Genomic DNA, 24,455 nt, shown 5'->3' on the forward strand with positions numbered 1-24,455 from the left:
GGGCCCTGAGCACGCAGGGAGCCAGGCTGGCTGCCATCATCAGTACAGGGGTCCCTGCAGGGGAAATCCTGGTCGGGGCCTGTTGCGCTGGAACAGGCCAGCGGGGGCCCAGCAGCTGAGCGCAGGCAGAGCCCGGCATTTTCTTACTTTCACCACTCTAAATTACCAAGAAACAGCGGCTCAGGCCCCGCCCAGGCCCTGTCCTGGCCCCAGCTTTTGAGAGCGCCGCAGCTGGAGTCAAGGCAGCGCGAGCCGCTGCTCTGCTTCCTGTCACTCCGTAGGGCCAACGGGGAAGCGGGAACAGTCTTGTGCCGGCTGCTCCGTGCTGCGGGGTGGGGGCGAGAGGCGGCAGCAGCAGCCGCAGCGGTACCAGCTGCTCGTGCTTCCGCGCGGCCTACAGCAACCGCCGCGCTCTCAAGTACGTTCCGCGGAGCGGAGGGGGTGGCAGCACCAGCAACGGCCGCGCCCCCAACGGTCAGAGGGGCAGTCGCTTCTCCTCCCACCCCTGGGTTCAGGGCCCATCCCCTGTCTCTGAGCGCTGGGGGCGGCCCTGCTGCGGCGGTGTGTCACGCGCAGGCCCCGCCCGGTCTCGGTGCGTGCGGGGGGCGGAGCGCGTTGCTCTCTGGCGGCAGCAGCAGGGGCCGGTGCTGGCCGGTCGCGGGCTCCGCGCTCTCAGAGCTCAGCTTGCGCGCGGCGCCGTCCCTGTTGCCAGGTCTGTGGCGCGGGGCAGCGGCGCTCTTGCCAGGAGGCGGAGGCGGCGGCGGACTTCGGCGCCGCTCAGAGGCAGCCCGGGGGAGCGGAGCAGCGCAGCTGGGGCGCTGCGGGGGTTGGTCCCGCAGCGCCGCCCCTCACTCCTCTGCTCGGAGATAACTCCTCTGCGCGGAGGTGGGGGGAAGCCTGCTCCGCTCCCGGAAACTCTCGGCGTCTCTCGGGCAGGTGGCGCAGGGGCCTGAGCGCAGCCAGAGCGGGGGAACTTCGGGGATTTGGGGCTGTCGCGTGAGGACACCCGCAGCAGCTTCCCGGCCGGAGGAAACTTTTCCCTGTGAGCCGCGGCAGGCAGCGGGCCCGGTGGAGCCAGCGAGCGCCCCCAGAAGTTGAACGAGCGCTGTCCGAGCCCCGGCCGGGGAGCTGCTGGGCGGCGGGGCCCCGCTGCCTGCGGACATGAAGCTGAGCAGGCAGTTCACGGTGTTCGGCAGCGCGATCTTCTGCGTCGTGATTTTCTCCCTCTACCTGATGCTGGACAGGGGCCACTTCGACCATCCAAAAAGCCCCCGCCGGGAGGGCACCTTCCCCAAGGTGAGCGGGGCAGAGGGCACCGGGGAGGGCGCTGCTGCCGGCGGAAGGGGGCGAGTTCCGGGCAGCGGTTTTAAAGGGTGGGTGGCGAGTTACTCGACTTTCCTTTTCCCCCAGTGCTGCTGGCTGGAGGTGCGACAGCCGCCTCCCCTCCAGGTGCCCGGGGGGCAGGTTAGGTCTAGCAGCTTCCTGAGCGCTGTGGAGGAGGTGTTCTGCCTTTGGGGCATCAGTCCCGTCTCGTGAAACCTTAGCGCCAGCTGGGTGCTGGGACTGGCGGACGGTCAGGGTAGGGGGTGCGGGGCTGGGCTGAGTTCCCGTATTTGTGTCGTTCATGCGCGGAGTAGGGAAGAGATCGGTGCAATGAGAACTACCCACTCTAGGTTTACAAACGTGCATTTGAAACTGCAGTTGTGGCATTGGCGCAGGACCAGCAGTGTCTCTGCTGCTGCCCCTGCTGAGTGCAGGCACACATCTGACCTGTGGTTGACTTTATCGGTTTATGTCGGCGTGGGCAGCTGGTAAATAAGGAGTTAAGGGAACATAAAAACCCCAGTCTTCATTCCCGAGAGGCTTTCTGTATCAATGAAATTAAAACAGTTTGTCAGTGGAGATGTCGTCCTGTCTGCTGTTAACCGTTGTGTAGGAAAATGAACCTGTTAAGTTTTGTTGTTATAGGGGTTAGTTTAGGTGCAAACCACCTGTTTGAGAGGAGGACCTAATGCCATAGTGTCTTCTAAATGTTGATTTTGTTTGCAGCAGATATGTAACTGAGGTAATGTAAAACGTCATACTTCCTAGGTTAGCTGTGTGGTGCTCAATTATGTGCTGTTCATCTTAACTGTGCAAACAAGACTTTTCTATGATCTAACAGCTTAACTCATGTTCTGTAAAGTTAGTAAGTAGAACCAAAGATGTAAGGTTTATTCTTAAGTGCTAGTTCTCAGAATCCAGAAGTTCAGATAATTGTTAAAGACATTATTATTTGTTTGTTAATTTTTATCCTTGAGTTCAGCTATCTGGATCAACAGGTAGGTCTATTCTAAAGAAAAATTGATTTTGTATTGGTCTTTTTTTTTTTTTTTTTTTTTTTTTGCCCCCTAAGAGTTACTTTGGGCTGTTTACTGGCTATTATTCATAACAGCATTGCATGTTACATGAGAATTATAAAGTACAGAAAGGCATTTGTAGCCCTTCACTTTTTCTTGCTTTTTGTGTGGGAGAGAAATTTAAACGCTATTTACATTGTGTTACTGTTGATCTAGGAGATATTTATCTAGAAAGGAAAAATTGTGGCTTGCAGTTCAGTTTAAAAAAAAAACAACCTAAACCAACAAAAAGAATCCAAACTGGTAAATGAGTGATTGAGAATTTGTGTATTTCTGTTGCTTTAATATGCAAAATTTTTAAATGTTACAACCAGTATAGAGTCCTGAAATACATATTCATATTTCTTTTTGATGTAACTAAAAGGAACAGTGCTTTTCAAATAAGGTGGTGTGCTTTGCAAACTGCCACTTAAAACAAAATAACCACCTCCCCTCACTCTTTTGTAAAACAGCAGAATACTGACATCATATGTCTGCGGAAAGATAAAATCCCTGTTGCCTTTTCAGTAATCTGTCAAGATAAAGTACAAAAGGTCAAGCAAAAGGCACGGCATTTTTATATTTTCCCTTATTTTCAGAAACAAACCAAAAATTTCCTTTAAGACCCCAAGAAAGTTGAAGTAAACAGATAAATCTTCAAATGTTTTATTTAAAAAAAATAAAATGCCTTATTTCTTGAGTACAATGTCTTAACTGTTCAGTTACTGCTAAAATAATAGTAGTAACAAACTAAAAAGAACAGGGGGGTAAAAAGCAAAACAGTGACACCACTTGGGTTTGAAAGAAGGGTGTGAAAGAGACCTGCTATAGTCTCTCTAAATCAGGGATCAGCAACCTTTGACATGTGGCCTGTCAGGGAAATCTGCCAGCACATCCCTTAGCCTGCGCCGCTTCCCGCAGCCCCCAGTGGCCTGGAATGGTGAACTGTACACGTGGGAGCTGTGATTGGCCGACGCTGCAGGTAAACAAACCATCCTGGCCCATCAGTAGATTTCCCTGACGGGCTGCATGCTAAAGGTTGCCAATCCCTGTTCTAAATTTAAGTTATGGATTAGAGTCTGACCACAAACTTTTCTGGAAGGAAGGGAGAGAGGAGAGAAGGATGCAGATACTGCGAAGTAAACGGCTAAAGTCCAGAAAAAATGCCAGAAAAGGAACATGTTTGTTCATTTTCTTTTATATCGTCATACAGTAATTTCAGGGCCTGAAAAAAATTAGGACATGTAAGTGAATATGAAAGATTTGGCGGGGATTCTCATTGTCCACAATCAATACCTTGGTGTTGGGATTCCTGCCAGTGTGCTGTATCTCACTTATTTTAGCATTTGGATAGCAGATATGTAAATTTATAGTTGCCTCCCCCACCAACCTATTCTGGTTCCTAAAAGAGAGAGTACTTCTCTTCTCCCTACTAGGCCCCCCGGCCTCCAATATCTTGTTTGCTGTGGGGGAGGAGGAGACAGTGTTTTTGCTACTCTTGCTAATAGCATCTAGGGTGGTTCTCTCTTACTATAGTATCCCCACCCATCCTGTAGTTTGGGTCCTTCTGAGTGGAAAGCTTCAGTTCTTGTTTCTGCTGCTTATATTTTATTTCCCCAAGCAGTTACAGATGAAACTGATGTTGTTTTTGTCAAACATTTTTTTTTTTTTTTGCTGCCCACAGGGTTCTGAGTAGTAGCAGTGAAAACTGAAAAGACTAGTAGTTTTGCACTTTATTACAATTTGGGAAAGCTATGACACTTATCAGGCACCCGTTAATCCCAGTGATATGTTAGCTTGAGGTTGATATGAAAGTTGAGGATGTGAGGCAAAAGCCACCAGCAAGATTTAAGGACAACAGTCCTAGTGGCACCTCAACTGACTTGATTTTGTCAGTTCACTGTTGCTGTCAGGGTTCAGAATAGCATCTGTTAAACTGACCAGTGTCTTGTCAATTTCATGCTGCTGCTGCAGTTTTGAAAAGCAAGAAATAGCAGTATACTGTTTAGGGCCGGGCTCAGGGACATAACACACAGTATTTTATTAACGTTTGGAAGTTTATCTTCACAGATGTTAGATAATTAATTTTTATAAAAACCAAAAGCTGCTGCAGAAATTGATGGCTTAGATCTCTCTATTTGCTTCCTACTCACCAGTGGTGAATTAACTTTTCCAGCCCTGTGTCCAGCCCTGCACAGTGGCCAGAAATAGTATGGATGCTTCAAGTTTCATGCCCTCAGGGTTGTGAATTGTGACATTTCCTTCTCCAACCCCGTATGGCTGAGGCTGTTGTCTAGGTAGAGAAACTGAGATCTTTGCAGGTAATCTCTTGAACAGATTTGGTTGTTTCTGTGTTCTAGAAACTAGAATTACCATAAAGCAGATTTTCATTGTATTTTTTTGAACTCTATATGACCTCTTCACCTATATTAAATCATCTCTACGTCTAAATAGGTTGGCTGACATGTAAACCCGAAACTCCCTCAGTATCCATATCCTCCCTTCCCCATGTTTACCTCAGCATGTTTACCTGTTAAAACTTCAACTTGCCTTATCTACACTAAAATTTTAATGTTAGTTAACACGTTAGCTAACACATGCTAAAAATGCGTTTTCTTCCTAGTGAAGACAAGGACTTTGTCGTCTTTACGGAAAAGTGATTAATATGTTTGTTAGTATAAGTTAAAATATCCCTTTTTTCTAAGTGTAGGAATGGCCTTTGTTTACTTAAGTTGTAAATCTTCAGGGCAGACATTCTCTTTTCTGTGTTTGTATGGCACCCAGCACAATGGAGCCCCAATCCCAATTTGAGGTCATTTGGCACTTCCATAAAATAAATATTTATTACTGATAATAATTAGTTAAAATTGTCTTGTGAACAAGATGGTCCTAATGACAGTCTGATGCTTAAATTGCTGCCCTGTTACAATGACTAACATGAAGTAAGTAACAGGCTCGTGAGGATTGGATGTGTGTGGTGGATTAAATGGAGGTTTTAAAGATTATAGCCTCAGTTCTGGTTCTGCCAAACTGAGCTAGTTGCAGGAATATAGGATGACAAAGGTGGCTGCATCTTTGCATGTCGTGGTATTCTTGGCCTGGCTCCTAGTAGATGTTATACTTTGCTTCCATGAGCTGTCCACCTGCTGAGAATAGCCAGAGTGCAAAGGTGCTCCTCCTCTCTAGCATGTTCCCTATGCTGGGAGCAGGGGAGAGGGGGAGAGTAAAGCTGTCCTGGAAGCTTTTCATTGGCTTGTGAGCCCCCTTTATGCTGGGGCCTTTCTCTGGGTGGTGCTTCTGTGTGGTTTGTAACCCCTCTCGTGCTGCAGGAGCACTATGGAAAGGCAGTTGAAAACCAAAATTTGGGCCCCAAGTGTTTGAATTGCACGCCAAAGCAGTTAGATCACCAAAGAAAATAAAGTGGCACAAGCATAACACACCAATCCCAGAATACTGACTCCAAGTGGACTAGTTTAGGTTTTGTTCAGTAGGCTTTAAGGTAAGCATATTATTTTTACACCATATTACTATTTTTTTGGCCTCTTCTTTCCCAGGCCTGTCTAAAGTTTAGCCTTTCTGGTCCTAGGATTCAGAACTCCTCCCTTTTTAGTGCTTTAATCTGCAGTTAGTTGTCATTTCCAGGTAGCTTGAAGTCAGGGATAATTAAAAGCCTTAATCTGGCCCGGGCTAGCTGACTCCAGCTCATGGGGCTTGGGCTGCCTCAGGCTGCGGGGCTGTTTAATTGCAGTGTCGACAAACAGGCTCAGGCTGCAGCCCAGGGTCTGGGACACTCCCACCTTGCAGGGTTCCATGGTCAGCCTCTCTAGGTTTCTCCTCTCTCCAAGTTGCTTTATGGCTGCTATAGTGTCTTTCCAGATAATGCAGCTAGGGATTCACTCTCTAGAGACTAAATTTTAAGCTCTCTTGTACAGGTTTCTATCTTGATTTAAGGTTAGTTTGTTAAACTGTAGGCAAGGGCTGGAGTGCTGCAGTAGTGTGTATATCCAAGGAATGTGTTTGTCTGTCTGTTTCTCTCTCTCTCCCTGCTAAATAATAGGGCAAGGTTCCTCTCACAGGCATAGTTATGTGAGAATTGTTCATCATGCTGTCTTAGTCAAATTTAGGCCAACACTCTCTGCTCACCATTGTATAGTGGCAGAAAGTCTAAAGAAAACAAATCATTCAGTGAATCTTTCATCTTAGTCAGTATGGAATCAGTAAGCCACACCACATGAACTATACAATCCTTGGATATACCTATGAACTCTGCATTGACTTCCAGTATTGGAAGTGCCCTAAAGTGACTGAGTTGGTAAAAGGCATGATTTTCTGAGTATATATTCAGCTACAAAAACCTCAGACCTATGGCAAGAGGAAAGACAAAATAAGAGATACTTATTGCAATACTATATATATATATATATATATATATATATAATCCCTTTAAAATGTATATTCTTGTGCCTGACTGGCTACTGAAAAGTCATCATGAAAGTTTCAGTCCTGACCCAAAATCTGCTCTTAGCATGATTATTTTATATAAAAAGCGTTGTTAAGAAAATATTAAAGCTGCACAGTTCATAGAATCATAGAATATCAGGATTGGAAGGGACCTCAGGAGGCCATCTAGTCCAACCCCCTGCTCAAATCAGGAGCGATCCCCAATTAAATCATCCCAGCCAGGGCTTTGTCAAGCCTGACCTTAAAACTTCTAAGGAAGGAGATTCCACCACCTCCCTAGGTAACGCATTCCAGTGTTTCACCACCCTCCTAGTGAAAAAGTTTTTCCTAATATCCAACCTAAATCTCCCCCACTGCAACTTGAGACCATTACTCCTTGTCCTGTCATCCGCTACCACTGAGAATAGTCTAGTCTAGCAGCTATCAAATCTCAACTCATTCTTCTCTTCTGTAGACTAAACAATCCCAGTTCCCTCAGCCTCTCGTAAGTCATGTGTTCCACTCCCCTAATCATTTTTGTTGCCCTCCGGTAGACCTTTTCCAATTTTTCCACATCCCCACACTGCAAGAAGGATGTGGATAAATTGGAGAGAGTCCAGCGAAGGGCAACAAAAATGATTAGGGGTCTGGAACACATGAGTTATGAGGAGAGGCTGAGGGAACTGGGATTGTTTAGTCTGCAGAAGAGAAAAATGAGGGGGGATTTGATAGCTGCTTTCAACTACCTGAGAGGTGGTTCCAGAGAGGATGGTTCTAGACTATTTTCAGTGGTAGAAGAGGACAGGACAAGGAGTAATGGTCTCAAGTTGCAGTGGGGGAGGTTTAGGTTGGATATTAGGAAAAACTTTCACTAAGAGGGTGGTGAAACACTAGAATGCGTTACCTAGGGAGGTGGTAGAATCTCCTTCCTTAGAAGTTTTTAAGGTCAGGCTTGACAAAGCCCTGGCTGGGATGATTTAATTGGGGATTGATCCTGCTTTGAGCAGGGGGTTGGACTAGATGACCTCCTGAGGTCCCTTCCAACCCTGATATTCTATGATTCTTGTAGTGTGGGGCCCAAAACTGGACACAGTACTCCAGATGAGGCCTCACCAATGTCGAATAGAGGGGAACAATCACATCCCTCGATCTGCTGGCAGTGCCCCTACTTATACATCCCAAAATGCCATTGGTCTTCTTAGCAACAAGGGCACACTGTTGACTCATATCCAGCTTCTCGTCCACTGTAACCCCTAGGTCCTTTTCTGCAGAACTGCTGCCTAGCCATTTGGTCCCTAGTCTGTAGCTGTGCATTGGATTCTTCCGTCCTATGTGCAGGACTTTGCACTTGTCCTTGTTGAACCTCATCAGATTTCTTTTGGCCCAGTTCTCCAATTTGTCTAGGTCCCCCTGTATCCTATCCGTACCCTCCAGCGTATCTACCACTCCTCCCAGTTTAGTGTCATCTGCAGACTTGCTGAGGGTGCAATCCACACCATCCTCCAGATCATTAATGAAGATATTGAACAAAACCGGCCCCAGGACTGACCCTTGGGGCACTCCGCTTGATACCGGCTGCCAACTAGACATGGAGCCATTGATCACTACCCGTTGAGCCCGACAATCTAGCCAATTTTGTACCCACCTTATAATGCATTCATCCAGCCCATACTTCTTTAACTTGCTGACAAGAATACTGTGGGAGACAGCGTCAAAAGCTTTGCTGAAGTCAAGGAACACCACGTCCACTGCTTTCCCTTCATCCACAGAACCAGTTAAGTACTCCTGTGAGAAAATGCAAGAGCTAAGATTTCACAAGTAATCTGAGTTCTGATCCATCCTGCATATGCACTTAATTATATGTTCCTGTACACTCTCAAAAATGGTATGGTATACATTTCTGTAACCTTAGATGCACATGTAGCATTTTTCAGTATTTTTTTAATTACTGGCCCATAATGAAATTAATCTCTTTTGACTTAAACTTTTTATTCTTTTTTAGGTATGTATTTTAGTAATTTTGTCAGCACCCATGTACTATACTCTTCAACCATCAGCACAGCTTATGTTGCTTGTCTCAGCACTGAATTGTACCTAAGTTCACTGTTAACTTAGTTTTGAAGTTAAATGGCCTGTATTAATTAGTACATGTTCACTGTCATGATTGTGATGATCCCAGGAGTCTGTGTACCACTTATGAAATTGTTGTCATGGAATGCCTTTCTGTGGAATCTGCCATTTTGCAGACCACATACAATATCCTTACCAGACCAGGGACAATGGATTGGTTGTTGGACCTCTATTATGGTGGAAACACCTTGAGAGAAAAGGCTGGCTCCTACCCTTTAGAATTGATTTAGCAGGGGAGAGGTTGCCAGGAAATGAAGTTACTTGCTAAGGGTAGTCACCTGTTGAGGCCGATTAGGAGCCACCTGACAAGGGAAGCTGAAGGTTGTAAGAGAGAGCATCTCTTAGTAGCCATGGTAGAGAGAAGAGACCAGAGATTCCATATTCTGGATGAGAAGTCACATGAAGGAGGGCAGGGGCCATAGGAAGGTCCTTAGAGGACTCTGGCATATGCCCAAATTACGATTTGGAGTGGTTAGGAAACGGAAGCAGGGAAAATGCATATAGGTTTGTTTATTTTGTTTAGATCTGTATATTTCTTATGCTAAGTAATTAGTAATGGTGCTCTAGAATTCTGTGCAAAATCTGTTTTCTTTTTGCTACTGTGTAGCCCTGAAGAACTAAACTGTAACCCAGAAAGTTTAGGCCTTCAGTGGAATTCTGGGGAACGTTTAAGAGCTTTTAGGGAGGGTTCGGGGAAACAGTACTAGTTTCAGGACCTAGATATTGTACCATGGGGTACCCACAGCCAAGAGATGTCAGACACGAAGTCTGCACCTGAGTGCTTACCAGGAGGTCCAAAGCCAGGGACAGTGCCTAAACTCTTCCCAGCTTCCAATAAGCTAAGGGCATGTGGGATTCAGGTTTTGGCTTTCCTCACAGCAGTCTGGAGTCTGTTACAGATCTGTTACAGTAGTATGCTGTCTAAGTGTGGTTTAGGGTTTAGGTTTTCAATGAGCTTTCTGGTATACAAAGTATTATACAGTGCTACAAAATGGTACATGTCTGTGTGAAAGGATGTAGAAAAATTGTATGATTCTGTATTTGAGAAACAGTTTGAATACCAAACTTTAGTGTATAACATGTGTTCCCAAGAGAGCTGAGTTAAGGTGGTTGGTGCATATAATCTTAACATTTCAGGTTTCAGAGTAGCAGCCGTGTTAGTCTGTATTTGCAAAAAGAAAAAGAGTACTTGTGGCACCTTAGAGACTAACCAATTTATTTGAGCACATGCATCCGATGAAGTGAGCTGTGGCTCATGAAAGCTTATGCTCAAATAAATTTGTTAACCTTAACATTGTCATTTCTTGACTTTTGAGTGCTGAAATGTGCAAGCATAATCACATTTTGGTGTGGTATACTCGAGGCTTTAAGAGTGAAGAAGACCACAAAAAGGGTCTTAATTTGCTAGAGCTTTGAAACTCTGCTGGATTGCACCAAAAAACAGCCCCCTCTTCCACCCCGAAAATTGGCAACAGCACTTACAAATTCCATAATGTGAAACTCTTCAAATGAGTATCACAGGAGTCGCTTGCACATATGCCTAAAATGCTGTACAGGAAGGAGTCTCTCTTTTGCAAATCTTTGGAGTTGTGGAACTCATAGTCCATTTCAAATCTCACTAAAGTGAAGTAACTATCTATAATGCCTATCTATAATACCTTCACCACAGGGACTGAGCTCATGTCTCATGCTCATGCACGCTTCAAGTAAACTTTTTCGATTATAGAGGAAAATTAGCCAAGTATGGGCAGCATAGCTTTCAGTAGCTACACTGTTTATGGGCTTAGTGAAAAATGATGTACATAAGTACATTTTGTACATATGATTTTTAAAAAGTCATAACTTGGTCAAATAAATAAACATCACTAGAACACTGAAAATTCCCAATTAGAGCTATTTCCGTGCCAAACTTCAACTGTCTACTCCAAGCCATTTCAACTAGACAGCTTTTAAAAAGTACTCAAGTTCCTAAAAGTTGTAATAAAAAAAAATGGTTGGACCATATTTGCTCACACTTAAAAATAACATCTATCAGGTAGAAACTGAGCCTGGAAAATAGCTTGAAAAGTGAAAATTTCAGAAATTATGAAGATGAGAATGGAAGCAATCATCCAGACTTATCTATAGTGGTGGCTGCTATATCTGCTTTAATATAGAGCAATAATATTGTTTTTGTCTGCCCTGTCTCCCCCCAAAAATGCGTTAGGTGAGAGGCAAAGTAGAATCTTGCAGTGTTGCACTAGTCAACAGCAAAAATAAGAAACATTTTGTTATAGAATCTACATTAAATTTAGAACTCTAAAGAGTAATATATTAAAAATAATTTCTCTATTTGTTGCTTTCTTACGTGTTTCACCTTTTGATAGGTTTATTTTTGCCTTCTGCTTTATCTTAAAATATGGATGTCCATTTTAAGGTGAAACTATAGAAGAAAAATCAAGATCCTTGTTCTGCAATTCGGGGTTCTCAGGGTATGACTTCACTGCAGAGTTAACCTGTGCTTTACTGGGGGTTTAGCACAAACCTTTTGCCCGGATTTGTATATGCTTTGAATCTGGGCATGTTTCCTGTCTTGAGGTATAAATTAGTCTGGATTTTGCTTTAAAGCAGGCTCTAACCCGGCAGAGATTTTGTCCTCAGATGTTTGTCTTTTGTACCACCAGAGGGCATGGGACTACACTTATTTTTCTGAACAGTACTCTTGTCATATACGTATCGATTTTCTGTTTGTTTGGGAGTCATAACCTTTACAGATATCCAGGATACTGTTTTGGTGGGGTAGGCCTGTATCCCTGTTTGGTTAATCAATCTGTAATATATGGAAGGATGGAAATTTGGTCATCGTCACGATACATTTTGTAAACATGATAAAAAAAAGTGGAATATTGGCAGGGCAACAGCAATGTTGTATGTTTGTGAAGCAGTGAGTAGAAAAAAAAGTATTCTGCTAAGAAAGTTACATTTTAAAATTTAGTATTCAGAGAAGGTTAACTTAAACAGGCTGAATGAACACATTCTATTTCAAAAGAAACGACGTAGTCCAAAAAATGAAGAGGCAAACTGGAAAAGCTTATAAAATCATGAAACAAGTCTTCCACATGATTGCAAAGAACTGCTATTGTAAGGTTTAAAAGTAATGAAAATGCCTATACAGGGTAGTCAAAAAGGCCATTTTGTCTTATTTGGATGAGGGATGGTCCTCATGGTACAAACTCATTGAAAGTAAACAGAAGTCAGGGAATTACAAAAAAGACACTCTGCCTCAGAATTTAAACAAGAGACCTATGGCTTAGTGCAATAGTTGGAAAAAATTTAAGACTTTGTCTACACTGGCACTTTAGCCGTTAAAACTTTTGTTGCTCAGGGGTGTGAAAAAACACACCCCTTATTGACAAAAGTTTTAATGACGAGAAGCACTGGTGTGGATAGCTGCGCTCCCGGCAACAAAGCTACTGCCCCTCATTGGAGGTGGTTTTATTTTGTCACCGGGAGAGCTCTCTCCCAGCAATAAAGAGTGGCTACACAGTGCACCTTACAACGGCATGGCTACAGCAGCACAGCCATACTGTTGTAAGGTGTGCAATGTAGACATAGCCTAAGCCTCCTCAAATTGAAGTATAGATCTTTGCACTGTTTTTTCATGTTAAGGAAACAATTTGGGCCTTCAAAGGGATATGGAGGAGCATGTTTCAGGTGAATGGCAAGAGCAAACATTCTATTTGGAGTTCTATCATTGATTTTGAGGATTGTCTGTCCTTTCTGCCACTGAAGGCCCTGATGCTGTTCGTAGGACATTGACTCATCTTAAAAATGAATGCTTGTATAGTTCAAGTAAGAATCCCTTTGACAATTTCTGTTTTATAAAATAGAAACAAAAGGTACCAGCAAAAATTTGAGCATTAAGTTATAAACTCTGCTAAAACAGGCAGATCACTAAAAAGATTAATTAAAGGGCAGTTGCTCTGTGACAGTATTAGCTATGTGCTGAACATAATGAACAAAGTTTAGGCAGAAATCTTGACCTGTACTATTTTTTTGATGTGGAGAAAGGTTTTTGTCAAAAATGACTCATGAATTCTATACTTTTGGGATAGGTCAAGGCTTTATTTAAGAATTTGTTTAAAGTCCCTCTGTCCCTCAACCTTTCTTATTGATCGTGGAACCTGTGGACCCAAAATACTAGGGTAGAGATAAAACTTGGGGGAAAAAATTTAGTGAGCAAAAATATCCAAATGTGAAAAACCCAAATGAATCCATCTAGCCTCTTGTGATTGTATAAAACATCTTCTCCAAAAATTATTGGAGCTTAAAAATGTACTGCCTACTTGCTAGCTGGAACTGATTTGAGATTAAGGGAAGGGGCAGAGTGGTCCAAGGGTTAGCACCTTGGTAGGAATCACAGCACCTTTTGCTTCAGCTCCCACCAGCCAGTCTAAGATTATTGGCTGATAGGTATGGATAAATGTATTGTCGTCCTTCTGTTTTGTCTGGTTTCCACTCACCCTGTCTTCCTGGAGGAAGGATTAGCCCATTACAGAATGCAACTGACTGTATTGAAAACAGATTTTTTCTTCAGATAAAGACATGGTAGTATATGCAAAGGCCAGGTTTTTTGGAAAATTTTGATAGGCATGAAGGAAAGTTTTAAATTTGAAATTCCTGACTAACTTGTAATTATCTACCATGATTAATTTGGTATTTGAAACACAATGTAGCTATTTTGTCATTGTTGAATATCCTTTATATTGTTGGTTAAACGTTGTCGCATGAGTTCAAGTTTATAGCAAAGTATAGGACATGTTTTGTTGCTTTGTTTTTCTTTCAGGTGCTGAAGTTTCCATGTAGGAATACAAGATAGTTAGGAACCCTTTTCCATAATTAGTTCTGTTTCTCGAAGTGAACACAAAATAATGGTGTATTCAATAAAATGTTTTTGTCAGAAAATACCACTTTAGCAGAATTGAAAATTGAATTCCAAATATTTAGATTTGCAAGGAAATTATCTGAGGACTAATAGAATTTTAAATTTCTTTCAATACAGGGCCAACTTTCAATATTACAAGAGAAAATAGACCACTTAGAACGTTTGTTGGCAGAAAATAATGAGATTATTTCGAACATAAGAGATTCTGTGATCAATCTGAGTGAATCTGTGAAGGATGGTCAAAGAAACCCAGAGGCCATAAATTTCAGTCAAGGATCTTTTTCCGAGCTTCTGCCATCTGCTCTAGTATCCCTCACAGTTGATCCTGAGGATTGCTCATTTGCTTCAAAAAGTGGAAGTCAAGATTCAAACGTACAGGTAAGCAGCATGTAAATAAATATTAACATTCCTACTGACAAGAAATCTAACCCTGATATACCACCTGGCACTGCAGAACACTACTACTAGGTCACAAAATCTACCATCTAGGTGCTTAAATTCTGATAATTTATTATCAAACATTAATACAGATTATTTAGGTCTGCTCGGGCCTATTTTTAAAGCCTGACTCGAGCGTGTCAAGTCCATTTCAGACCTGACCGAAACCTGACACTTCTCCCTGAACCTGTGTCAGTGCTGCCACTGCCTCTTGGTCCTCAGGCTTGGCCTGATGGGATTTTCCGCTCCCCATGCCCATGATCCATCTCTGGATGCCTTCTGCTGGTGGAGTTGGTGTGGTGGCAGCTGTGTGCCCTGCTCCTGATGGTCGTTGCTGCCTTGCTGCGCTATGAAATGAGAGGCGCTGCGACTTCTGAGTTGGTATTGGCAGGAGTGAGGCACGCAGCTGCTGCTGCTGCACCAAACACGCAGGCAACGGAAGATGATCAGAGATGACCTGAGCCCAAGAGGGCCAGATTGTTTTTAGACGTGACCTGACCCAAACCTGGTACTTGTGGTCAGGTCCTGTCGGGTTAAGCTCTAACTGATTATACTTTGGAAATATAGTAGGCTCTACAGGTGTGTGTTGGGTTGGTTGATTTTTTTTTTACTCTCCTTCCATCCTACTCTCAAACTTTTCTGAAATTGAACCACTTGAATGGAATTATGGAAACTTCTCCTGTATGCTGCTTTTAGAGATGAATGGCAGAGGTGAGATTTTTTTTGAGGGGAGACAGTGCATGTGTAAGAGGTGGAATTTTGAAGAAGAAAATAAATCTTGGATACTGTATCTTTTTTTGAGAACTGTTTGTTTTTTTGGAATATTTATGTCTCAAAAATTGGCCTAGAAACTGGGGCTTGACCTTTCAAAAGTGATTAATACCCACTTGTTTGGTTTATTTTATTGTGGGCTCTGGGTGTTCAGCATCTTTTAAAGTCATATCCTACAAGTTAAGTTTATTTTAGTTATCAGTGAGGAATGGGATCTTTAGCTACTTTTTGGAAAAATTGTGTGGTTACTTTTAAAGAGCAGGAGAACCTGAGGCCTACTCTGGATTATTCAGTTCTGAACGCTGTGTTATTTTGGACGTCTGATGCGGCTGTAGATCCTGTATGCAAAGATTAAATTTTGTGAAGTCTGTATCCCAGAGAAGCATCTAGAAATCAGTCTCTTTACAGCAACAATGTCCAAGAAACACTTGACTCTGGATAACTAAATGTAGGCATAACAACATCTGTAATTGCTGCTGTACCTATTACAATACTTATAAACCCCTCCGGGATCCTGGTAGTAGTTCATACTATACTAATGCTTCACCTATAGAGAGAAATATATTCATAGTTTAAAATCAGTAATCTACACAAGTATAATACATTCTAAGGTTATCAGACAAAAAACTTAATTAAGCTAGTAATAAGGTTATAAATATACATCAACACTGGTAGCAGAGGGTAGGGGGAAAAGTTTTAAGAGCACTGCAGTTTTAGAAAAGTTGTCAAAACTGGAAACATTAATAGAATCATTTTGATAATTGTCACAGTTCGGCTCAACTACACTTGCAGTTCCACTCTGTGTAATCACTTTTTTAAGGCAATCACTTTTAGGCTTCTGGCTCCCTTATCTCTCTGCTTCAGAACCAAGGTTTTTCCAGGCTGCCCTGTTCCTTTCCTATACTGTCTGTGTTGTTCACCAGCAGGCCAGACTACCTAAACAGGCCTGCTCCTGCACTTTGCTTTCTCCTCAGAGGCTATGTTCTGTTACGATTACCCACAGTTCTAAAGAGCTGTTTGGTAGCTTATAAGAATTCTTCTTAAGGTGAAAGCGTTACAGAGAAAACATACCAAAAACAATAAAAGAACCTCCAAGCATGCAGATAAGCTTCCCAGAGATCACCCTTCCTCCCCAACTCCAGCAGGGGCTCTGGCAGGAGTCAGTCCTTCAAACCTTACCATGGGGGTTTTCTATAGGGTTGCCAGGTTGCCAGTTTTTGACCGGAATGCCTGGTCGAAAAGGGACCCTGGTGACTCTGGTCAGCACAGCTGACCGGGCCACTAAAAGTCTGGTTAGCCGTAGTGGCCAACTCCACGTGGCTCTTGGAAGCAGCTGGCTTGTCCTTCAGGCTCCTAGGCACTGGGGCAGCTAGGTGGGTTCCGTGCGCTGCCTCTGCTTGTGGCGTGGTTGCCACCCCGAGCACCATTGGCTGGGAACTGATGGCTGATGGGAGGTGCAGGGGTGGCATTTGCGGAGTTCCCGGCCACCTCTGCGCCTAGAAGCTGGAGATACGTCGCGGCTGCTTCCAGGAGCTGCCTTAGGTAAGTGCTACCTGGAGCCTGCACCCCTGCCCCCTCCCACATCCAAACTTCCTCCTGGAGCCCGCATCCCCTCCTGCAGCCCAAACACCTCATCCCCAGCCCCACCCCAGAGCCCGAACCCTCAGCTGGAGCCCTCAAACCACCCTTACACCCAACCCCCTCCCCCAGCCTGGAGTCCCCCATGCACCCCAAACCCCTCATCCTTGGCCCCACCCCGGAGCCCACACCCCCAGTTGGAGCTCTCACCCCCTCCCACACCCAAATCCCCTGCCCCAGCCCAGTGAAAATGAGTGAGTGAGGGTGGGGGAGAGCTAGTGATGGAGGGAGGGGAGATGGAGTGAGTGGTCAGGGCAGGGGGTGGGGCAAGGGTGTTTGTTTTTCTGTAATCAGAAAGTGGGCAACTCCTAGTTTTCTATGGTTACAAGTTCATAGCAGCTCAGAACAAGCACACTCATGAATAAATCAAGTCTCTCTTGTATGTCTCCTCAGGGTATAGCTTCCAAAGTTGGGTCTGGTGGTGGGTATTAGCATTCACCCCCCAGGAATTTCCTAGGAAACCCACTTAATTTTGTTTGTCCAAAAATTACTTCTTGCCTGGCACATTGTTTAAAATAGTTCCCTTTGAAGCTCGTAACATTTTCCAAGGTTTACATTGGCCACATTTCCCCACTAGAGAAGTTACATCCAATCTCACAATAATGTATACGTTTTTCAATTGATACAATAGAGTCCAAAGATACTTAAATGTAATTCAATAAGATTTTTTTCAAGGATATGGCTGGAAATTGCCCTGTTTGTCACAATAATCTAATCTAGGCTTCTGCATTAGACAGGTTGGAGAATTTAGCCCAAGTTCTGGTTGAACTAAATCATACCTTTTAGAGAGACGTTGCCTTGTGTGACGCATGACCAGAAAGGGTTAAGCATCCTTCAGGATAAATAACACAAATTCAACCCTTAAAAACATATGGATAGATAATGTTTGTATTTTTGTATATTTACATATATATTGGTAATGGTCAACAGTGTAGTCAAACAGCCCCTGTCTGTACTGTATTCTGTTAATTCAGAGACCAAAAGAACATCTTAACATTTAAATGAACTGTAAACCTAGGATATTGCTGTATTCATCTCTTTAAAATGTATAGCAAACCACCTGCAAATGGTGGAAAAATAGGCAGTTTCCTTTTGTTAATCTGTGTGAATAATTACCAGAGATGCTTAGGAAATGAGTGCCTGTTGTTCACAGAGGGACTCCAATCTGTCAAAGAAGACCTGAAACTATATAAAAATTGGCTTGGGTCTTGATCCTGTCACCTCAGGTCTGCTTGAGGTTTCATGCAGGGGAAGCCTAAGCCATAAGGACAGAGATCCCAGTTCCGATGACCGCTCTGAATATAAGCATTGGACTGTAACCTATGGACTATTTCTGAAAGAACTCTTTGCATCTACAGAGCTCAGCATCTCTGGTATGAATCTGAATCTCAAGATTGTACTTTTGTCTGTGTACACTGATTTTTGTTTTAACCAACACTCTTTTCTTTTTAAATAAATTTTAGTTTAGTTGATAAGAATGGGCTATAAGTGTCTGTTTTTTGGTAAGATCTGGAATATTCATTGACCTGGGAGGTTGTGTGTCCAGTCCTCTGGGATTGGCAGAACCTTTTTTATATGATGAATAAGGTTTTCATTAATCCTCATAATTTTGACTTGAGTGGGTATACTAGAAGCTGTTTTGTGCTGGTGTGGTAAATCTAAGTATTGGAATATTCACCAGCTTTGGGGATTGCCTGACCTCAGCTGGCTCCCCTAGGATTCCAGTCACATCTTGATTTAAAGATTACCCTTTAATCATCTCTTGGATAAGATAAAAGATTAAGCTACTTAGTCTCTCACTGTAAGGCATGTTTTCCAAGTCTCAAATCATTCATGTAGCTGTTTTCTGAACCCCTTCAGTTTTTACATATATATATATTTTTGAAGTGTGGGCAGCAGAACTGGACAAAATGGTCTCACTAATGCTGTTTACAGAGATAGTACCATCTCACTTATTCCTGCTCAGTATTTCCTTGCTTTTACACAGAGGAATTGTGTTCGTACCCTTAGTTACAACTAGGGCTGTTGATTGATCTCAGTTAACTCACGCAATTAACTAAAAAAGGTAAAAAGAACAAGGAGTACTTGTGGCACCTTAGAAACTAACAAATTTATTTGGGCATAAGCTTTCGTGGGCTAAAACCCACTTCATCAGCTGCATGCAGTGGAAAATATGGTAGAAAGATATATATTGTGACAGGGTCGGGCCAGATGGCGACAGGAGAGTGATCGAAGGCAGATATATTAGCCCCAGGTAAAGCAGGTCCCTTTTCCCTGGATAAGGTAAAGGGCAGTTCCAGAACAATCAGGAACTTGCTGGAACCAATTAAGGCAGACAGGCTAATTAGGACACCTGGAGCCAATTAAGCTGCTAGAATCAATTAAGGCAGACTATTCAGGGCACATGGTTTAAAAAGGACCTCACTTCAGTCAGTGTGGGGTGCGCAAGGAGCTGAGAGTGAGAGGGGGTGCTGCTGGAGGAGTAAGGAGTACAAATGCTATCTAGCATCAGGAGGAAGGTCCTGTGGTGAGGATACAGAAGGTGTTGGGAGGAGGCCATGGGGAAGTAGCCCAGGGAGTTGTAGCTGTCACACAGTTGTTACACAAACCACTATAGACAGCTGTGATCCACAGGGCCCTGGGCTGGAACCCGGAGTAGAGGGTGGGCCTGAGTTCCCCCCATAACTCCAACTCCCTATTGGATACAGGAGGAGTTGACCTGGACTGTGAGTCCCACCAGAGGGGAAGGTTGGCAGGTTTGAGCCACTAGGAAAAGTGAGGCAAGCAAATCTGCCAATAAGCTCAGGACTCGTCAAGACAGAGGAGGAACTTTGTCACAATACATACACAGAGAACATGAAAAAATGGGTGGTGCTATACAAACTGTAACGAGAGTAATCAGTTAAGGTGAGCTATTATCAGCAGGAGGAAAAAAAAACCTTTTGTAGTGTGGAAGTATAACCTTGTATAAGGGGACCTGCTGGATACACTGTATATGAGAGGGCATGCCAAAACATGTTACAAAGTATCTGAGGGAGCACACGTAGGGACAATTAGCTTTTGAATGGAGAAGCAATTAAGATAGAGCCAGCACATCGAAGAAGCAGGCATCAGAATGGAAGGTGTGAAGGGCAATTAGTTAAGTTAGCTGGAAGCTGTTAAAGGAGATTGTTAAGGGTAGCAGGTAATTGAAGATATGTGACTGGTCTCAGGGATCTCAAAGGGTGGTGACTAAAATCTTTTTCTTCTTTTGTTGTAACTTCTCTGTAACTTGTTCTCCAAAAAACTGTATAAATGAAAAGACACAAGCCCCACTCGGGGGGCTCACTTCTAAATGTATTAGCAGAGCAGCTTTGCTAATAAAACAGAGTGGTCTGATAAATTGTGAGTCTGAGTCAAACTTTGACAATTTGGAGGTCCCACCGAGATGGCAAGCGGCTTCACTGAGGCTGTGTGATCCCTGACTGCCTTGCAGGACGATCGTGGCAGCCGGTGCCTGGACGCTTAGTCCAAGCGATCCTCCACAAGACAGAAAGGTACACAGCAGCAGCGCAGTCTACGCCATTGAACTTGTTGGTTCCCACTCTGTTCGGGTAGGGGTCTTTGGATCCAGCTTTTGGAATCAGACGTCTCAGGTAATTATTATTTTTGTGCTTTAACCGGTTTGAGGACTGTCTTGTCTTTGTGTCTATCCGTCTTCCCCGTGGTGTGTGTGTGAATCTGGGAGCCATCTCTGTCCAGAGACTGGCTGACCAAGGGGTCCCCGTCCCACGGTCTGAATAAGTGGAATCTGCACAGCTGCAGCCGCACCACGCCTTGGGTATAACCCCTGGTGTGAAAGCAAGGGCAGTTGAGGCAGTAGCCTGTGGGCTCCTTTCTGTGTGTTGCACCGGGTACCGCTCTGCTGAGCCCGAATTTCCTTCTTGTGTGAGTGCTGTGTGAAGTCCTCCTGGATGGGTAATCAGAAGTCTAAGGTAGAACAGTTCCCTAAGGGAACTCCAGCTTATTTTATTACTTTAGGAGGGGTCCAGACTCTTGTAGGTTTCTTGAAAAATGGTCCAAATTAGCTCTAGAGTACCCCAAATTACAGTGGCCACTGTTAGGTTCTTGGGACAAGGATCGAGTGGACGCTTTAAAAAGCAAACTCGTCCTCCCAAAAACCAAATTGGAGAGAGGAGAAGTAGACTGCTTCATGCAGTGGTGGGAAGAGGCAAATCGTAGATGGACTGAGTCAAAACTCACCTCTCTTAAAAATTCTATCAAAAAACTAACAGTTCAATTGGATGCAGTCTCTCCCACCACTAGTCCGAGCGCTCCCCTTTGCCCAGTCCTGTGCAATGATCCGGATCAAACCCGACCCCCACCATACTCCTGCGCAAATAAATCAGAAAAGGAAAAATCTTCAGTGACTACAGATAATGAAAGTGAAGAAGATACCCTCATTGGCCTCGCAGCTCTGCAAAATATTATGAAGAAGAAATCCAAAGCAGACTGCAAAGATTCTCTTGACATCTCTTCTTGGAAAAGAGAACCTGATGGGAGGTTAATGAGAGACTCTGATCAAACTGTTGTGGCACCCTTACGAGTCCTTAAGATTGGAGAAAGTGAGTCCATATGGGATTATAAGCACTGGACTCGTACAGAACTTCTATCTATAGTTAAAAGTTTTCCCAAACCACAGGAAAACTCTGTCAAATTTGCTGAGGAGTTTCTGTTAATCTGTGAAACCTATGAACCCTCTGAGACAGATCTCCTCCAACTGTGTAAATTGTTAGCTCCTGCCAGTTATTATGAACAATGGTTGGCTGCTGCAGACTGGCCAGCTGAGGCATGCCACTGCAACCATAAAAAGTACTGGCCCAGATTCGGCATACCGAGACCGGTGTATGGCTCTTTGGAAGCGCCTGCATCAAGCCATTCCCAAAGTGTGGTCTCCTAAAACAAACTGGACAGCAATACGTTGCTGTAAGCAAGGGCAAGGAGAAAGCCCAGGCAACTATAGGTCCCAGCTAACTGATATTTTCCTACAACATTCAGGAATACAAGAGGATTACAAGGAATACAAGATGTAAATGGGCAGGGGGCCTTGGCACATGCATTTGTTGATGGTCTTCTCCCTGCCACAGGCAGCATGTTAAAACGAATAGGTGTGGGATGGGAGACTGAAACCAGGGACAAATTGCTGGCAGTAGCAGAGCATTGCCACCGCACTTTAAAAGGAAAGGAGGAACAGTCCTCCCAAAAGTTAATGGCTCTGCAGATACAGCATTATTCAGGACTAAGCAGACCGCACCGGGGACAGGGACGGGGTTGCGGAAGGGGGCGGGGGGCTGGATTAACTGGGGTTTGTAACTACTGTAAACAGCCTGGACACTGGAAAAAAGAGTGTCCAAGACGACCTAATAATTGTATGGGAAATCAAGTGAACCCCCCGCTGGTTCCTCCAGCTGATCCCCAACCCTATTTTTCACCCCAACAATGATGGGATGCTGGGGAACCTCACAAAGTTTTAGCTCCCTTATTACCTCTGTCCCCTACTGGAGAATGTGTCCTGACTGTAAATGATCTCTCTCTCTCCCTTTCCTTGTTGATACTGGAGCTTCTCTTTCTACAATCCACACCACTGACTTGCCTGAGGTTCCCCGATCTGGAAAATCTGTGTCTGCTGTTGGCATTACAGGGATCCCTACCTCTTTTCCCCTCTCAAAACCTTTGTCTGCTCAGGTCGGTCCCCTCTCTGAGGAGCATGCATTCCTCCTCTCTGATTCCACCCCTGCAAACCTTCTGGGACGGTACTTGCTATGCAAACTTGGCTGTTCTATTTACTGCTCCTCAGATGGTGTCTATCTGCAAATCCCTCAGTCTTCCTTATGTGATTCTGTAGCCTCCCTGCTGTCTGAAACTTCCCTCTCCACTCCGGTCCCTTGCTGTCCCTTAACTCCGTCCCTAGAGCACCTAATCTCTCAGGTTCCTTCCTCCCTATGGCCATCTCACCCATCTGAAGTGGGCCGATTAAATACTGACCCAGTTCGGATTACTGTAGACAATTCCAAACCTCTGCCTCACCTGTCTCAGTATCCTTTGAATCCTGAGGCAGAGGCTGGGATTGCTCCAGTTATATCTGCATTAAAAGAACAAGGAATTATTGTCCCTTGTTCCAGCCCCTGTAACACCCCTATCCTCCCAGTTCAAAAGGCTGATGGCAAATCGTGGCGATTTGTTCAAGACCTTCGAGCTATTAACCGTATTGTCATACCTTCTTTTCCAGTGGTTCCTAACCCTGCTACAATACTAGCGTCTATTCCTCCAAATGCAACCCGCTTTACTGTTGTAGATTTATGCTCCGCTTTCTTCTCTGTCCCAGTTCACTCTGAATCCCAGTATCTCTTTGCCTTCCCCTACAAGGGTCAGCACTATACATGGGCTACCCTTCCCCAGGGGTATACAGAGAGTCCATCCTATTTTTCTCAAGCCCTAGCCAGGGATCTTGCTAATCTGGTTTTCCCATCAGGAACCACACTGATCCAATATATGGATGACTTACTCCTGTGCTCCCCCTCTCTGTCTGCCTCAGAAACTGATTCACTAACACTTCTCACAGCTTTAGCGAACAAGGGTCATAAGGCTTCTCGCACAAAATTGCAGCTCTGCCAAACCTCTGTCACATACCTAGGCTTCCTTCTCTCCCAGGGCTCCCGTACACTCTCTCCAGCCTGGGTACAAGCCATCCTTAGCTTTCCCCAGCCTTGCTCTCCACACCAGGTCAGAAAATTCTTAGGCATGACAGGGTTCTGTAGGCAATGGATTCCCCAATATGCTTCTCTGGCTAAACCACTCCAAGAACTCACTCGATTCTCTATACCTAACCCCATGCCATGGCCACTTGAAGCAAATGCTGCTTTCATCTCCCTTAAGCAGAATTTAGCCTCTGCCCCTGCCTTAGGGTTACCTAATTATGACAAGCCTTTTACCCTTTTCTGTCACGAACAATCTGCTTGTGCCCTCGGGGTTCTTACTCAGGAGCACGGTGACAGAAATTGCCCGGTGGCTTATTTTTCTGCAACCTTGGACCCTGTAGCCCAGGGTTTACCCCCTTGCCTGCGCGCTGTAGCTGCTGCAGAGCGCCTGGTCGAGATGTCTGAGTCCCTTGTCCTCCGCTCTCCTCTCACTCTCATGGTTCCCCATTCTGTGAAAACTCTCCTTCTGCAACGCAACACTGCTCACCTCTCCTCTGCTTGCCTCACTAGGTATGAACTTTTGCTGCTTTCAGCCTCACATATCACTATTAAGCGCTGCTCCCGGTTAAACCCTGCTACCCTCCTTCCTTTACCTAGTGATGGTGAACCCCATGACTGCCTTACAACTGTCTCCGCTATCACTGTCCCGCATCACGACCTTTCAGATGTACCTCTCCCTAACTCTGACCTGGTATTATTCACTGATGGGTCCTGTTACAGAAATGACCAAGGCCACCTTCTTGCAGGGTACGCTGTGGTCTCTCTCTCTGAGATCATAGAAGCTGCGCCCTTACCCTCTGTGACCTCTGCCCAGGTGGCTGAACTGATTGCTCTAACCCGTGCCTGCTTTCTAGCCGAGGGGCTCTCTGCCACTATTTTTACTGATTCTGTGTATGCCTTTGGGGTTGTGCATGACTTTGGCGCCCTCTGGCAGGCTCGAGGTTTTCTTACCTCTACTGGTACCCCTATCAAGAATGGCCCCTACATTGCCGCCCTCCT

General features: G+C 44.4%; 1 protein-coding gene across 1 annotated transcript in view; it reads left to right on the top strand.

The window, feature by feature from the left end:
• The first annotated feature begins 588 nt into the window (after positions 1-588).
• Positions 589-24,455, top strand: part of MAN2A1 (mannosidase alpha class 2A member 1) — a 213,761-nt gene continuing 189,894 nt past the window's right edge. Inside the window, exons 1-2 of the mRNA XM_048849432.2 lie at positions 589-1,296; positions 13,990-14,250. Of these exons, the coding sequence (XP_048705389.2) occupies positions 1,162-1,296; positions 13,990-14,250 (396 nt within the window). The 5' untranslated portion in view covers positions 589-1,161. The remainder of the gene's footprint in view (positions 1,297-13,989; positions 14,251-24,455) is intronic.

This window comes from Caretta caretta, chromosome 5 (genome assembly GCF_965140235.1).
Source record: "Caretta caretta isolate rCarCar2 chromosome 5, rCarCar1.hap1, whole genome shotgun sequence".
NCBI classification, from domain to species: Eukaryota; Metazoa; Chordata; order Testudines; family Cheloniidae; genus Caretta; species Caretta caretta.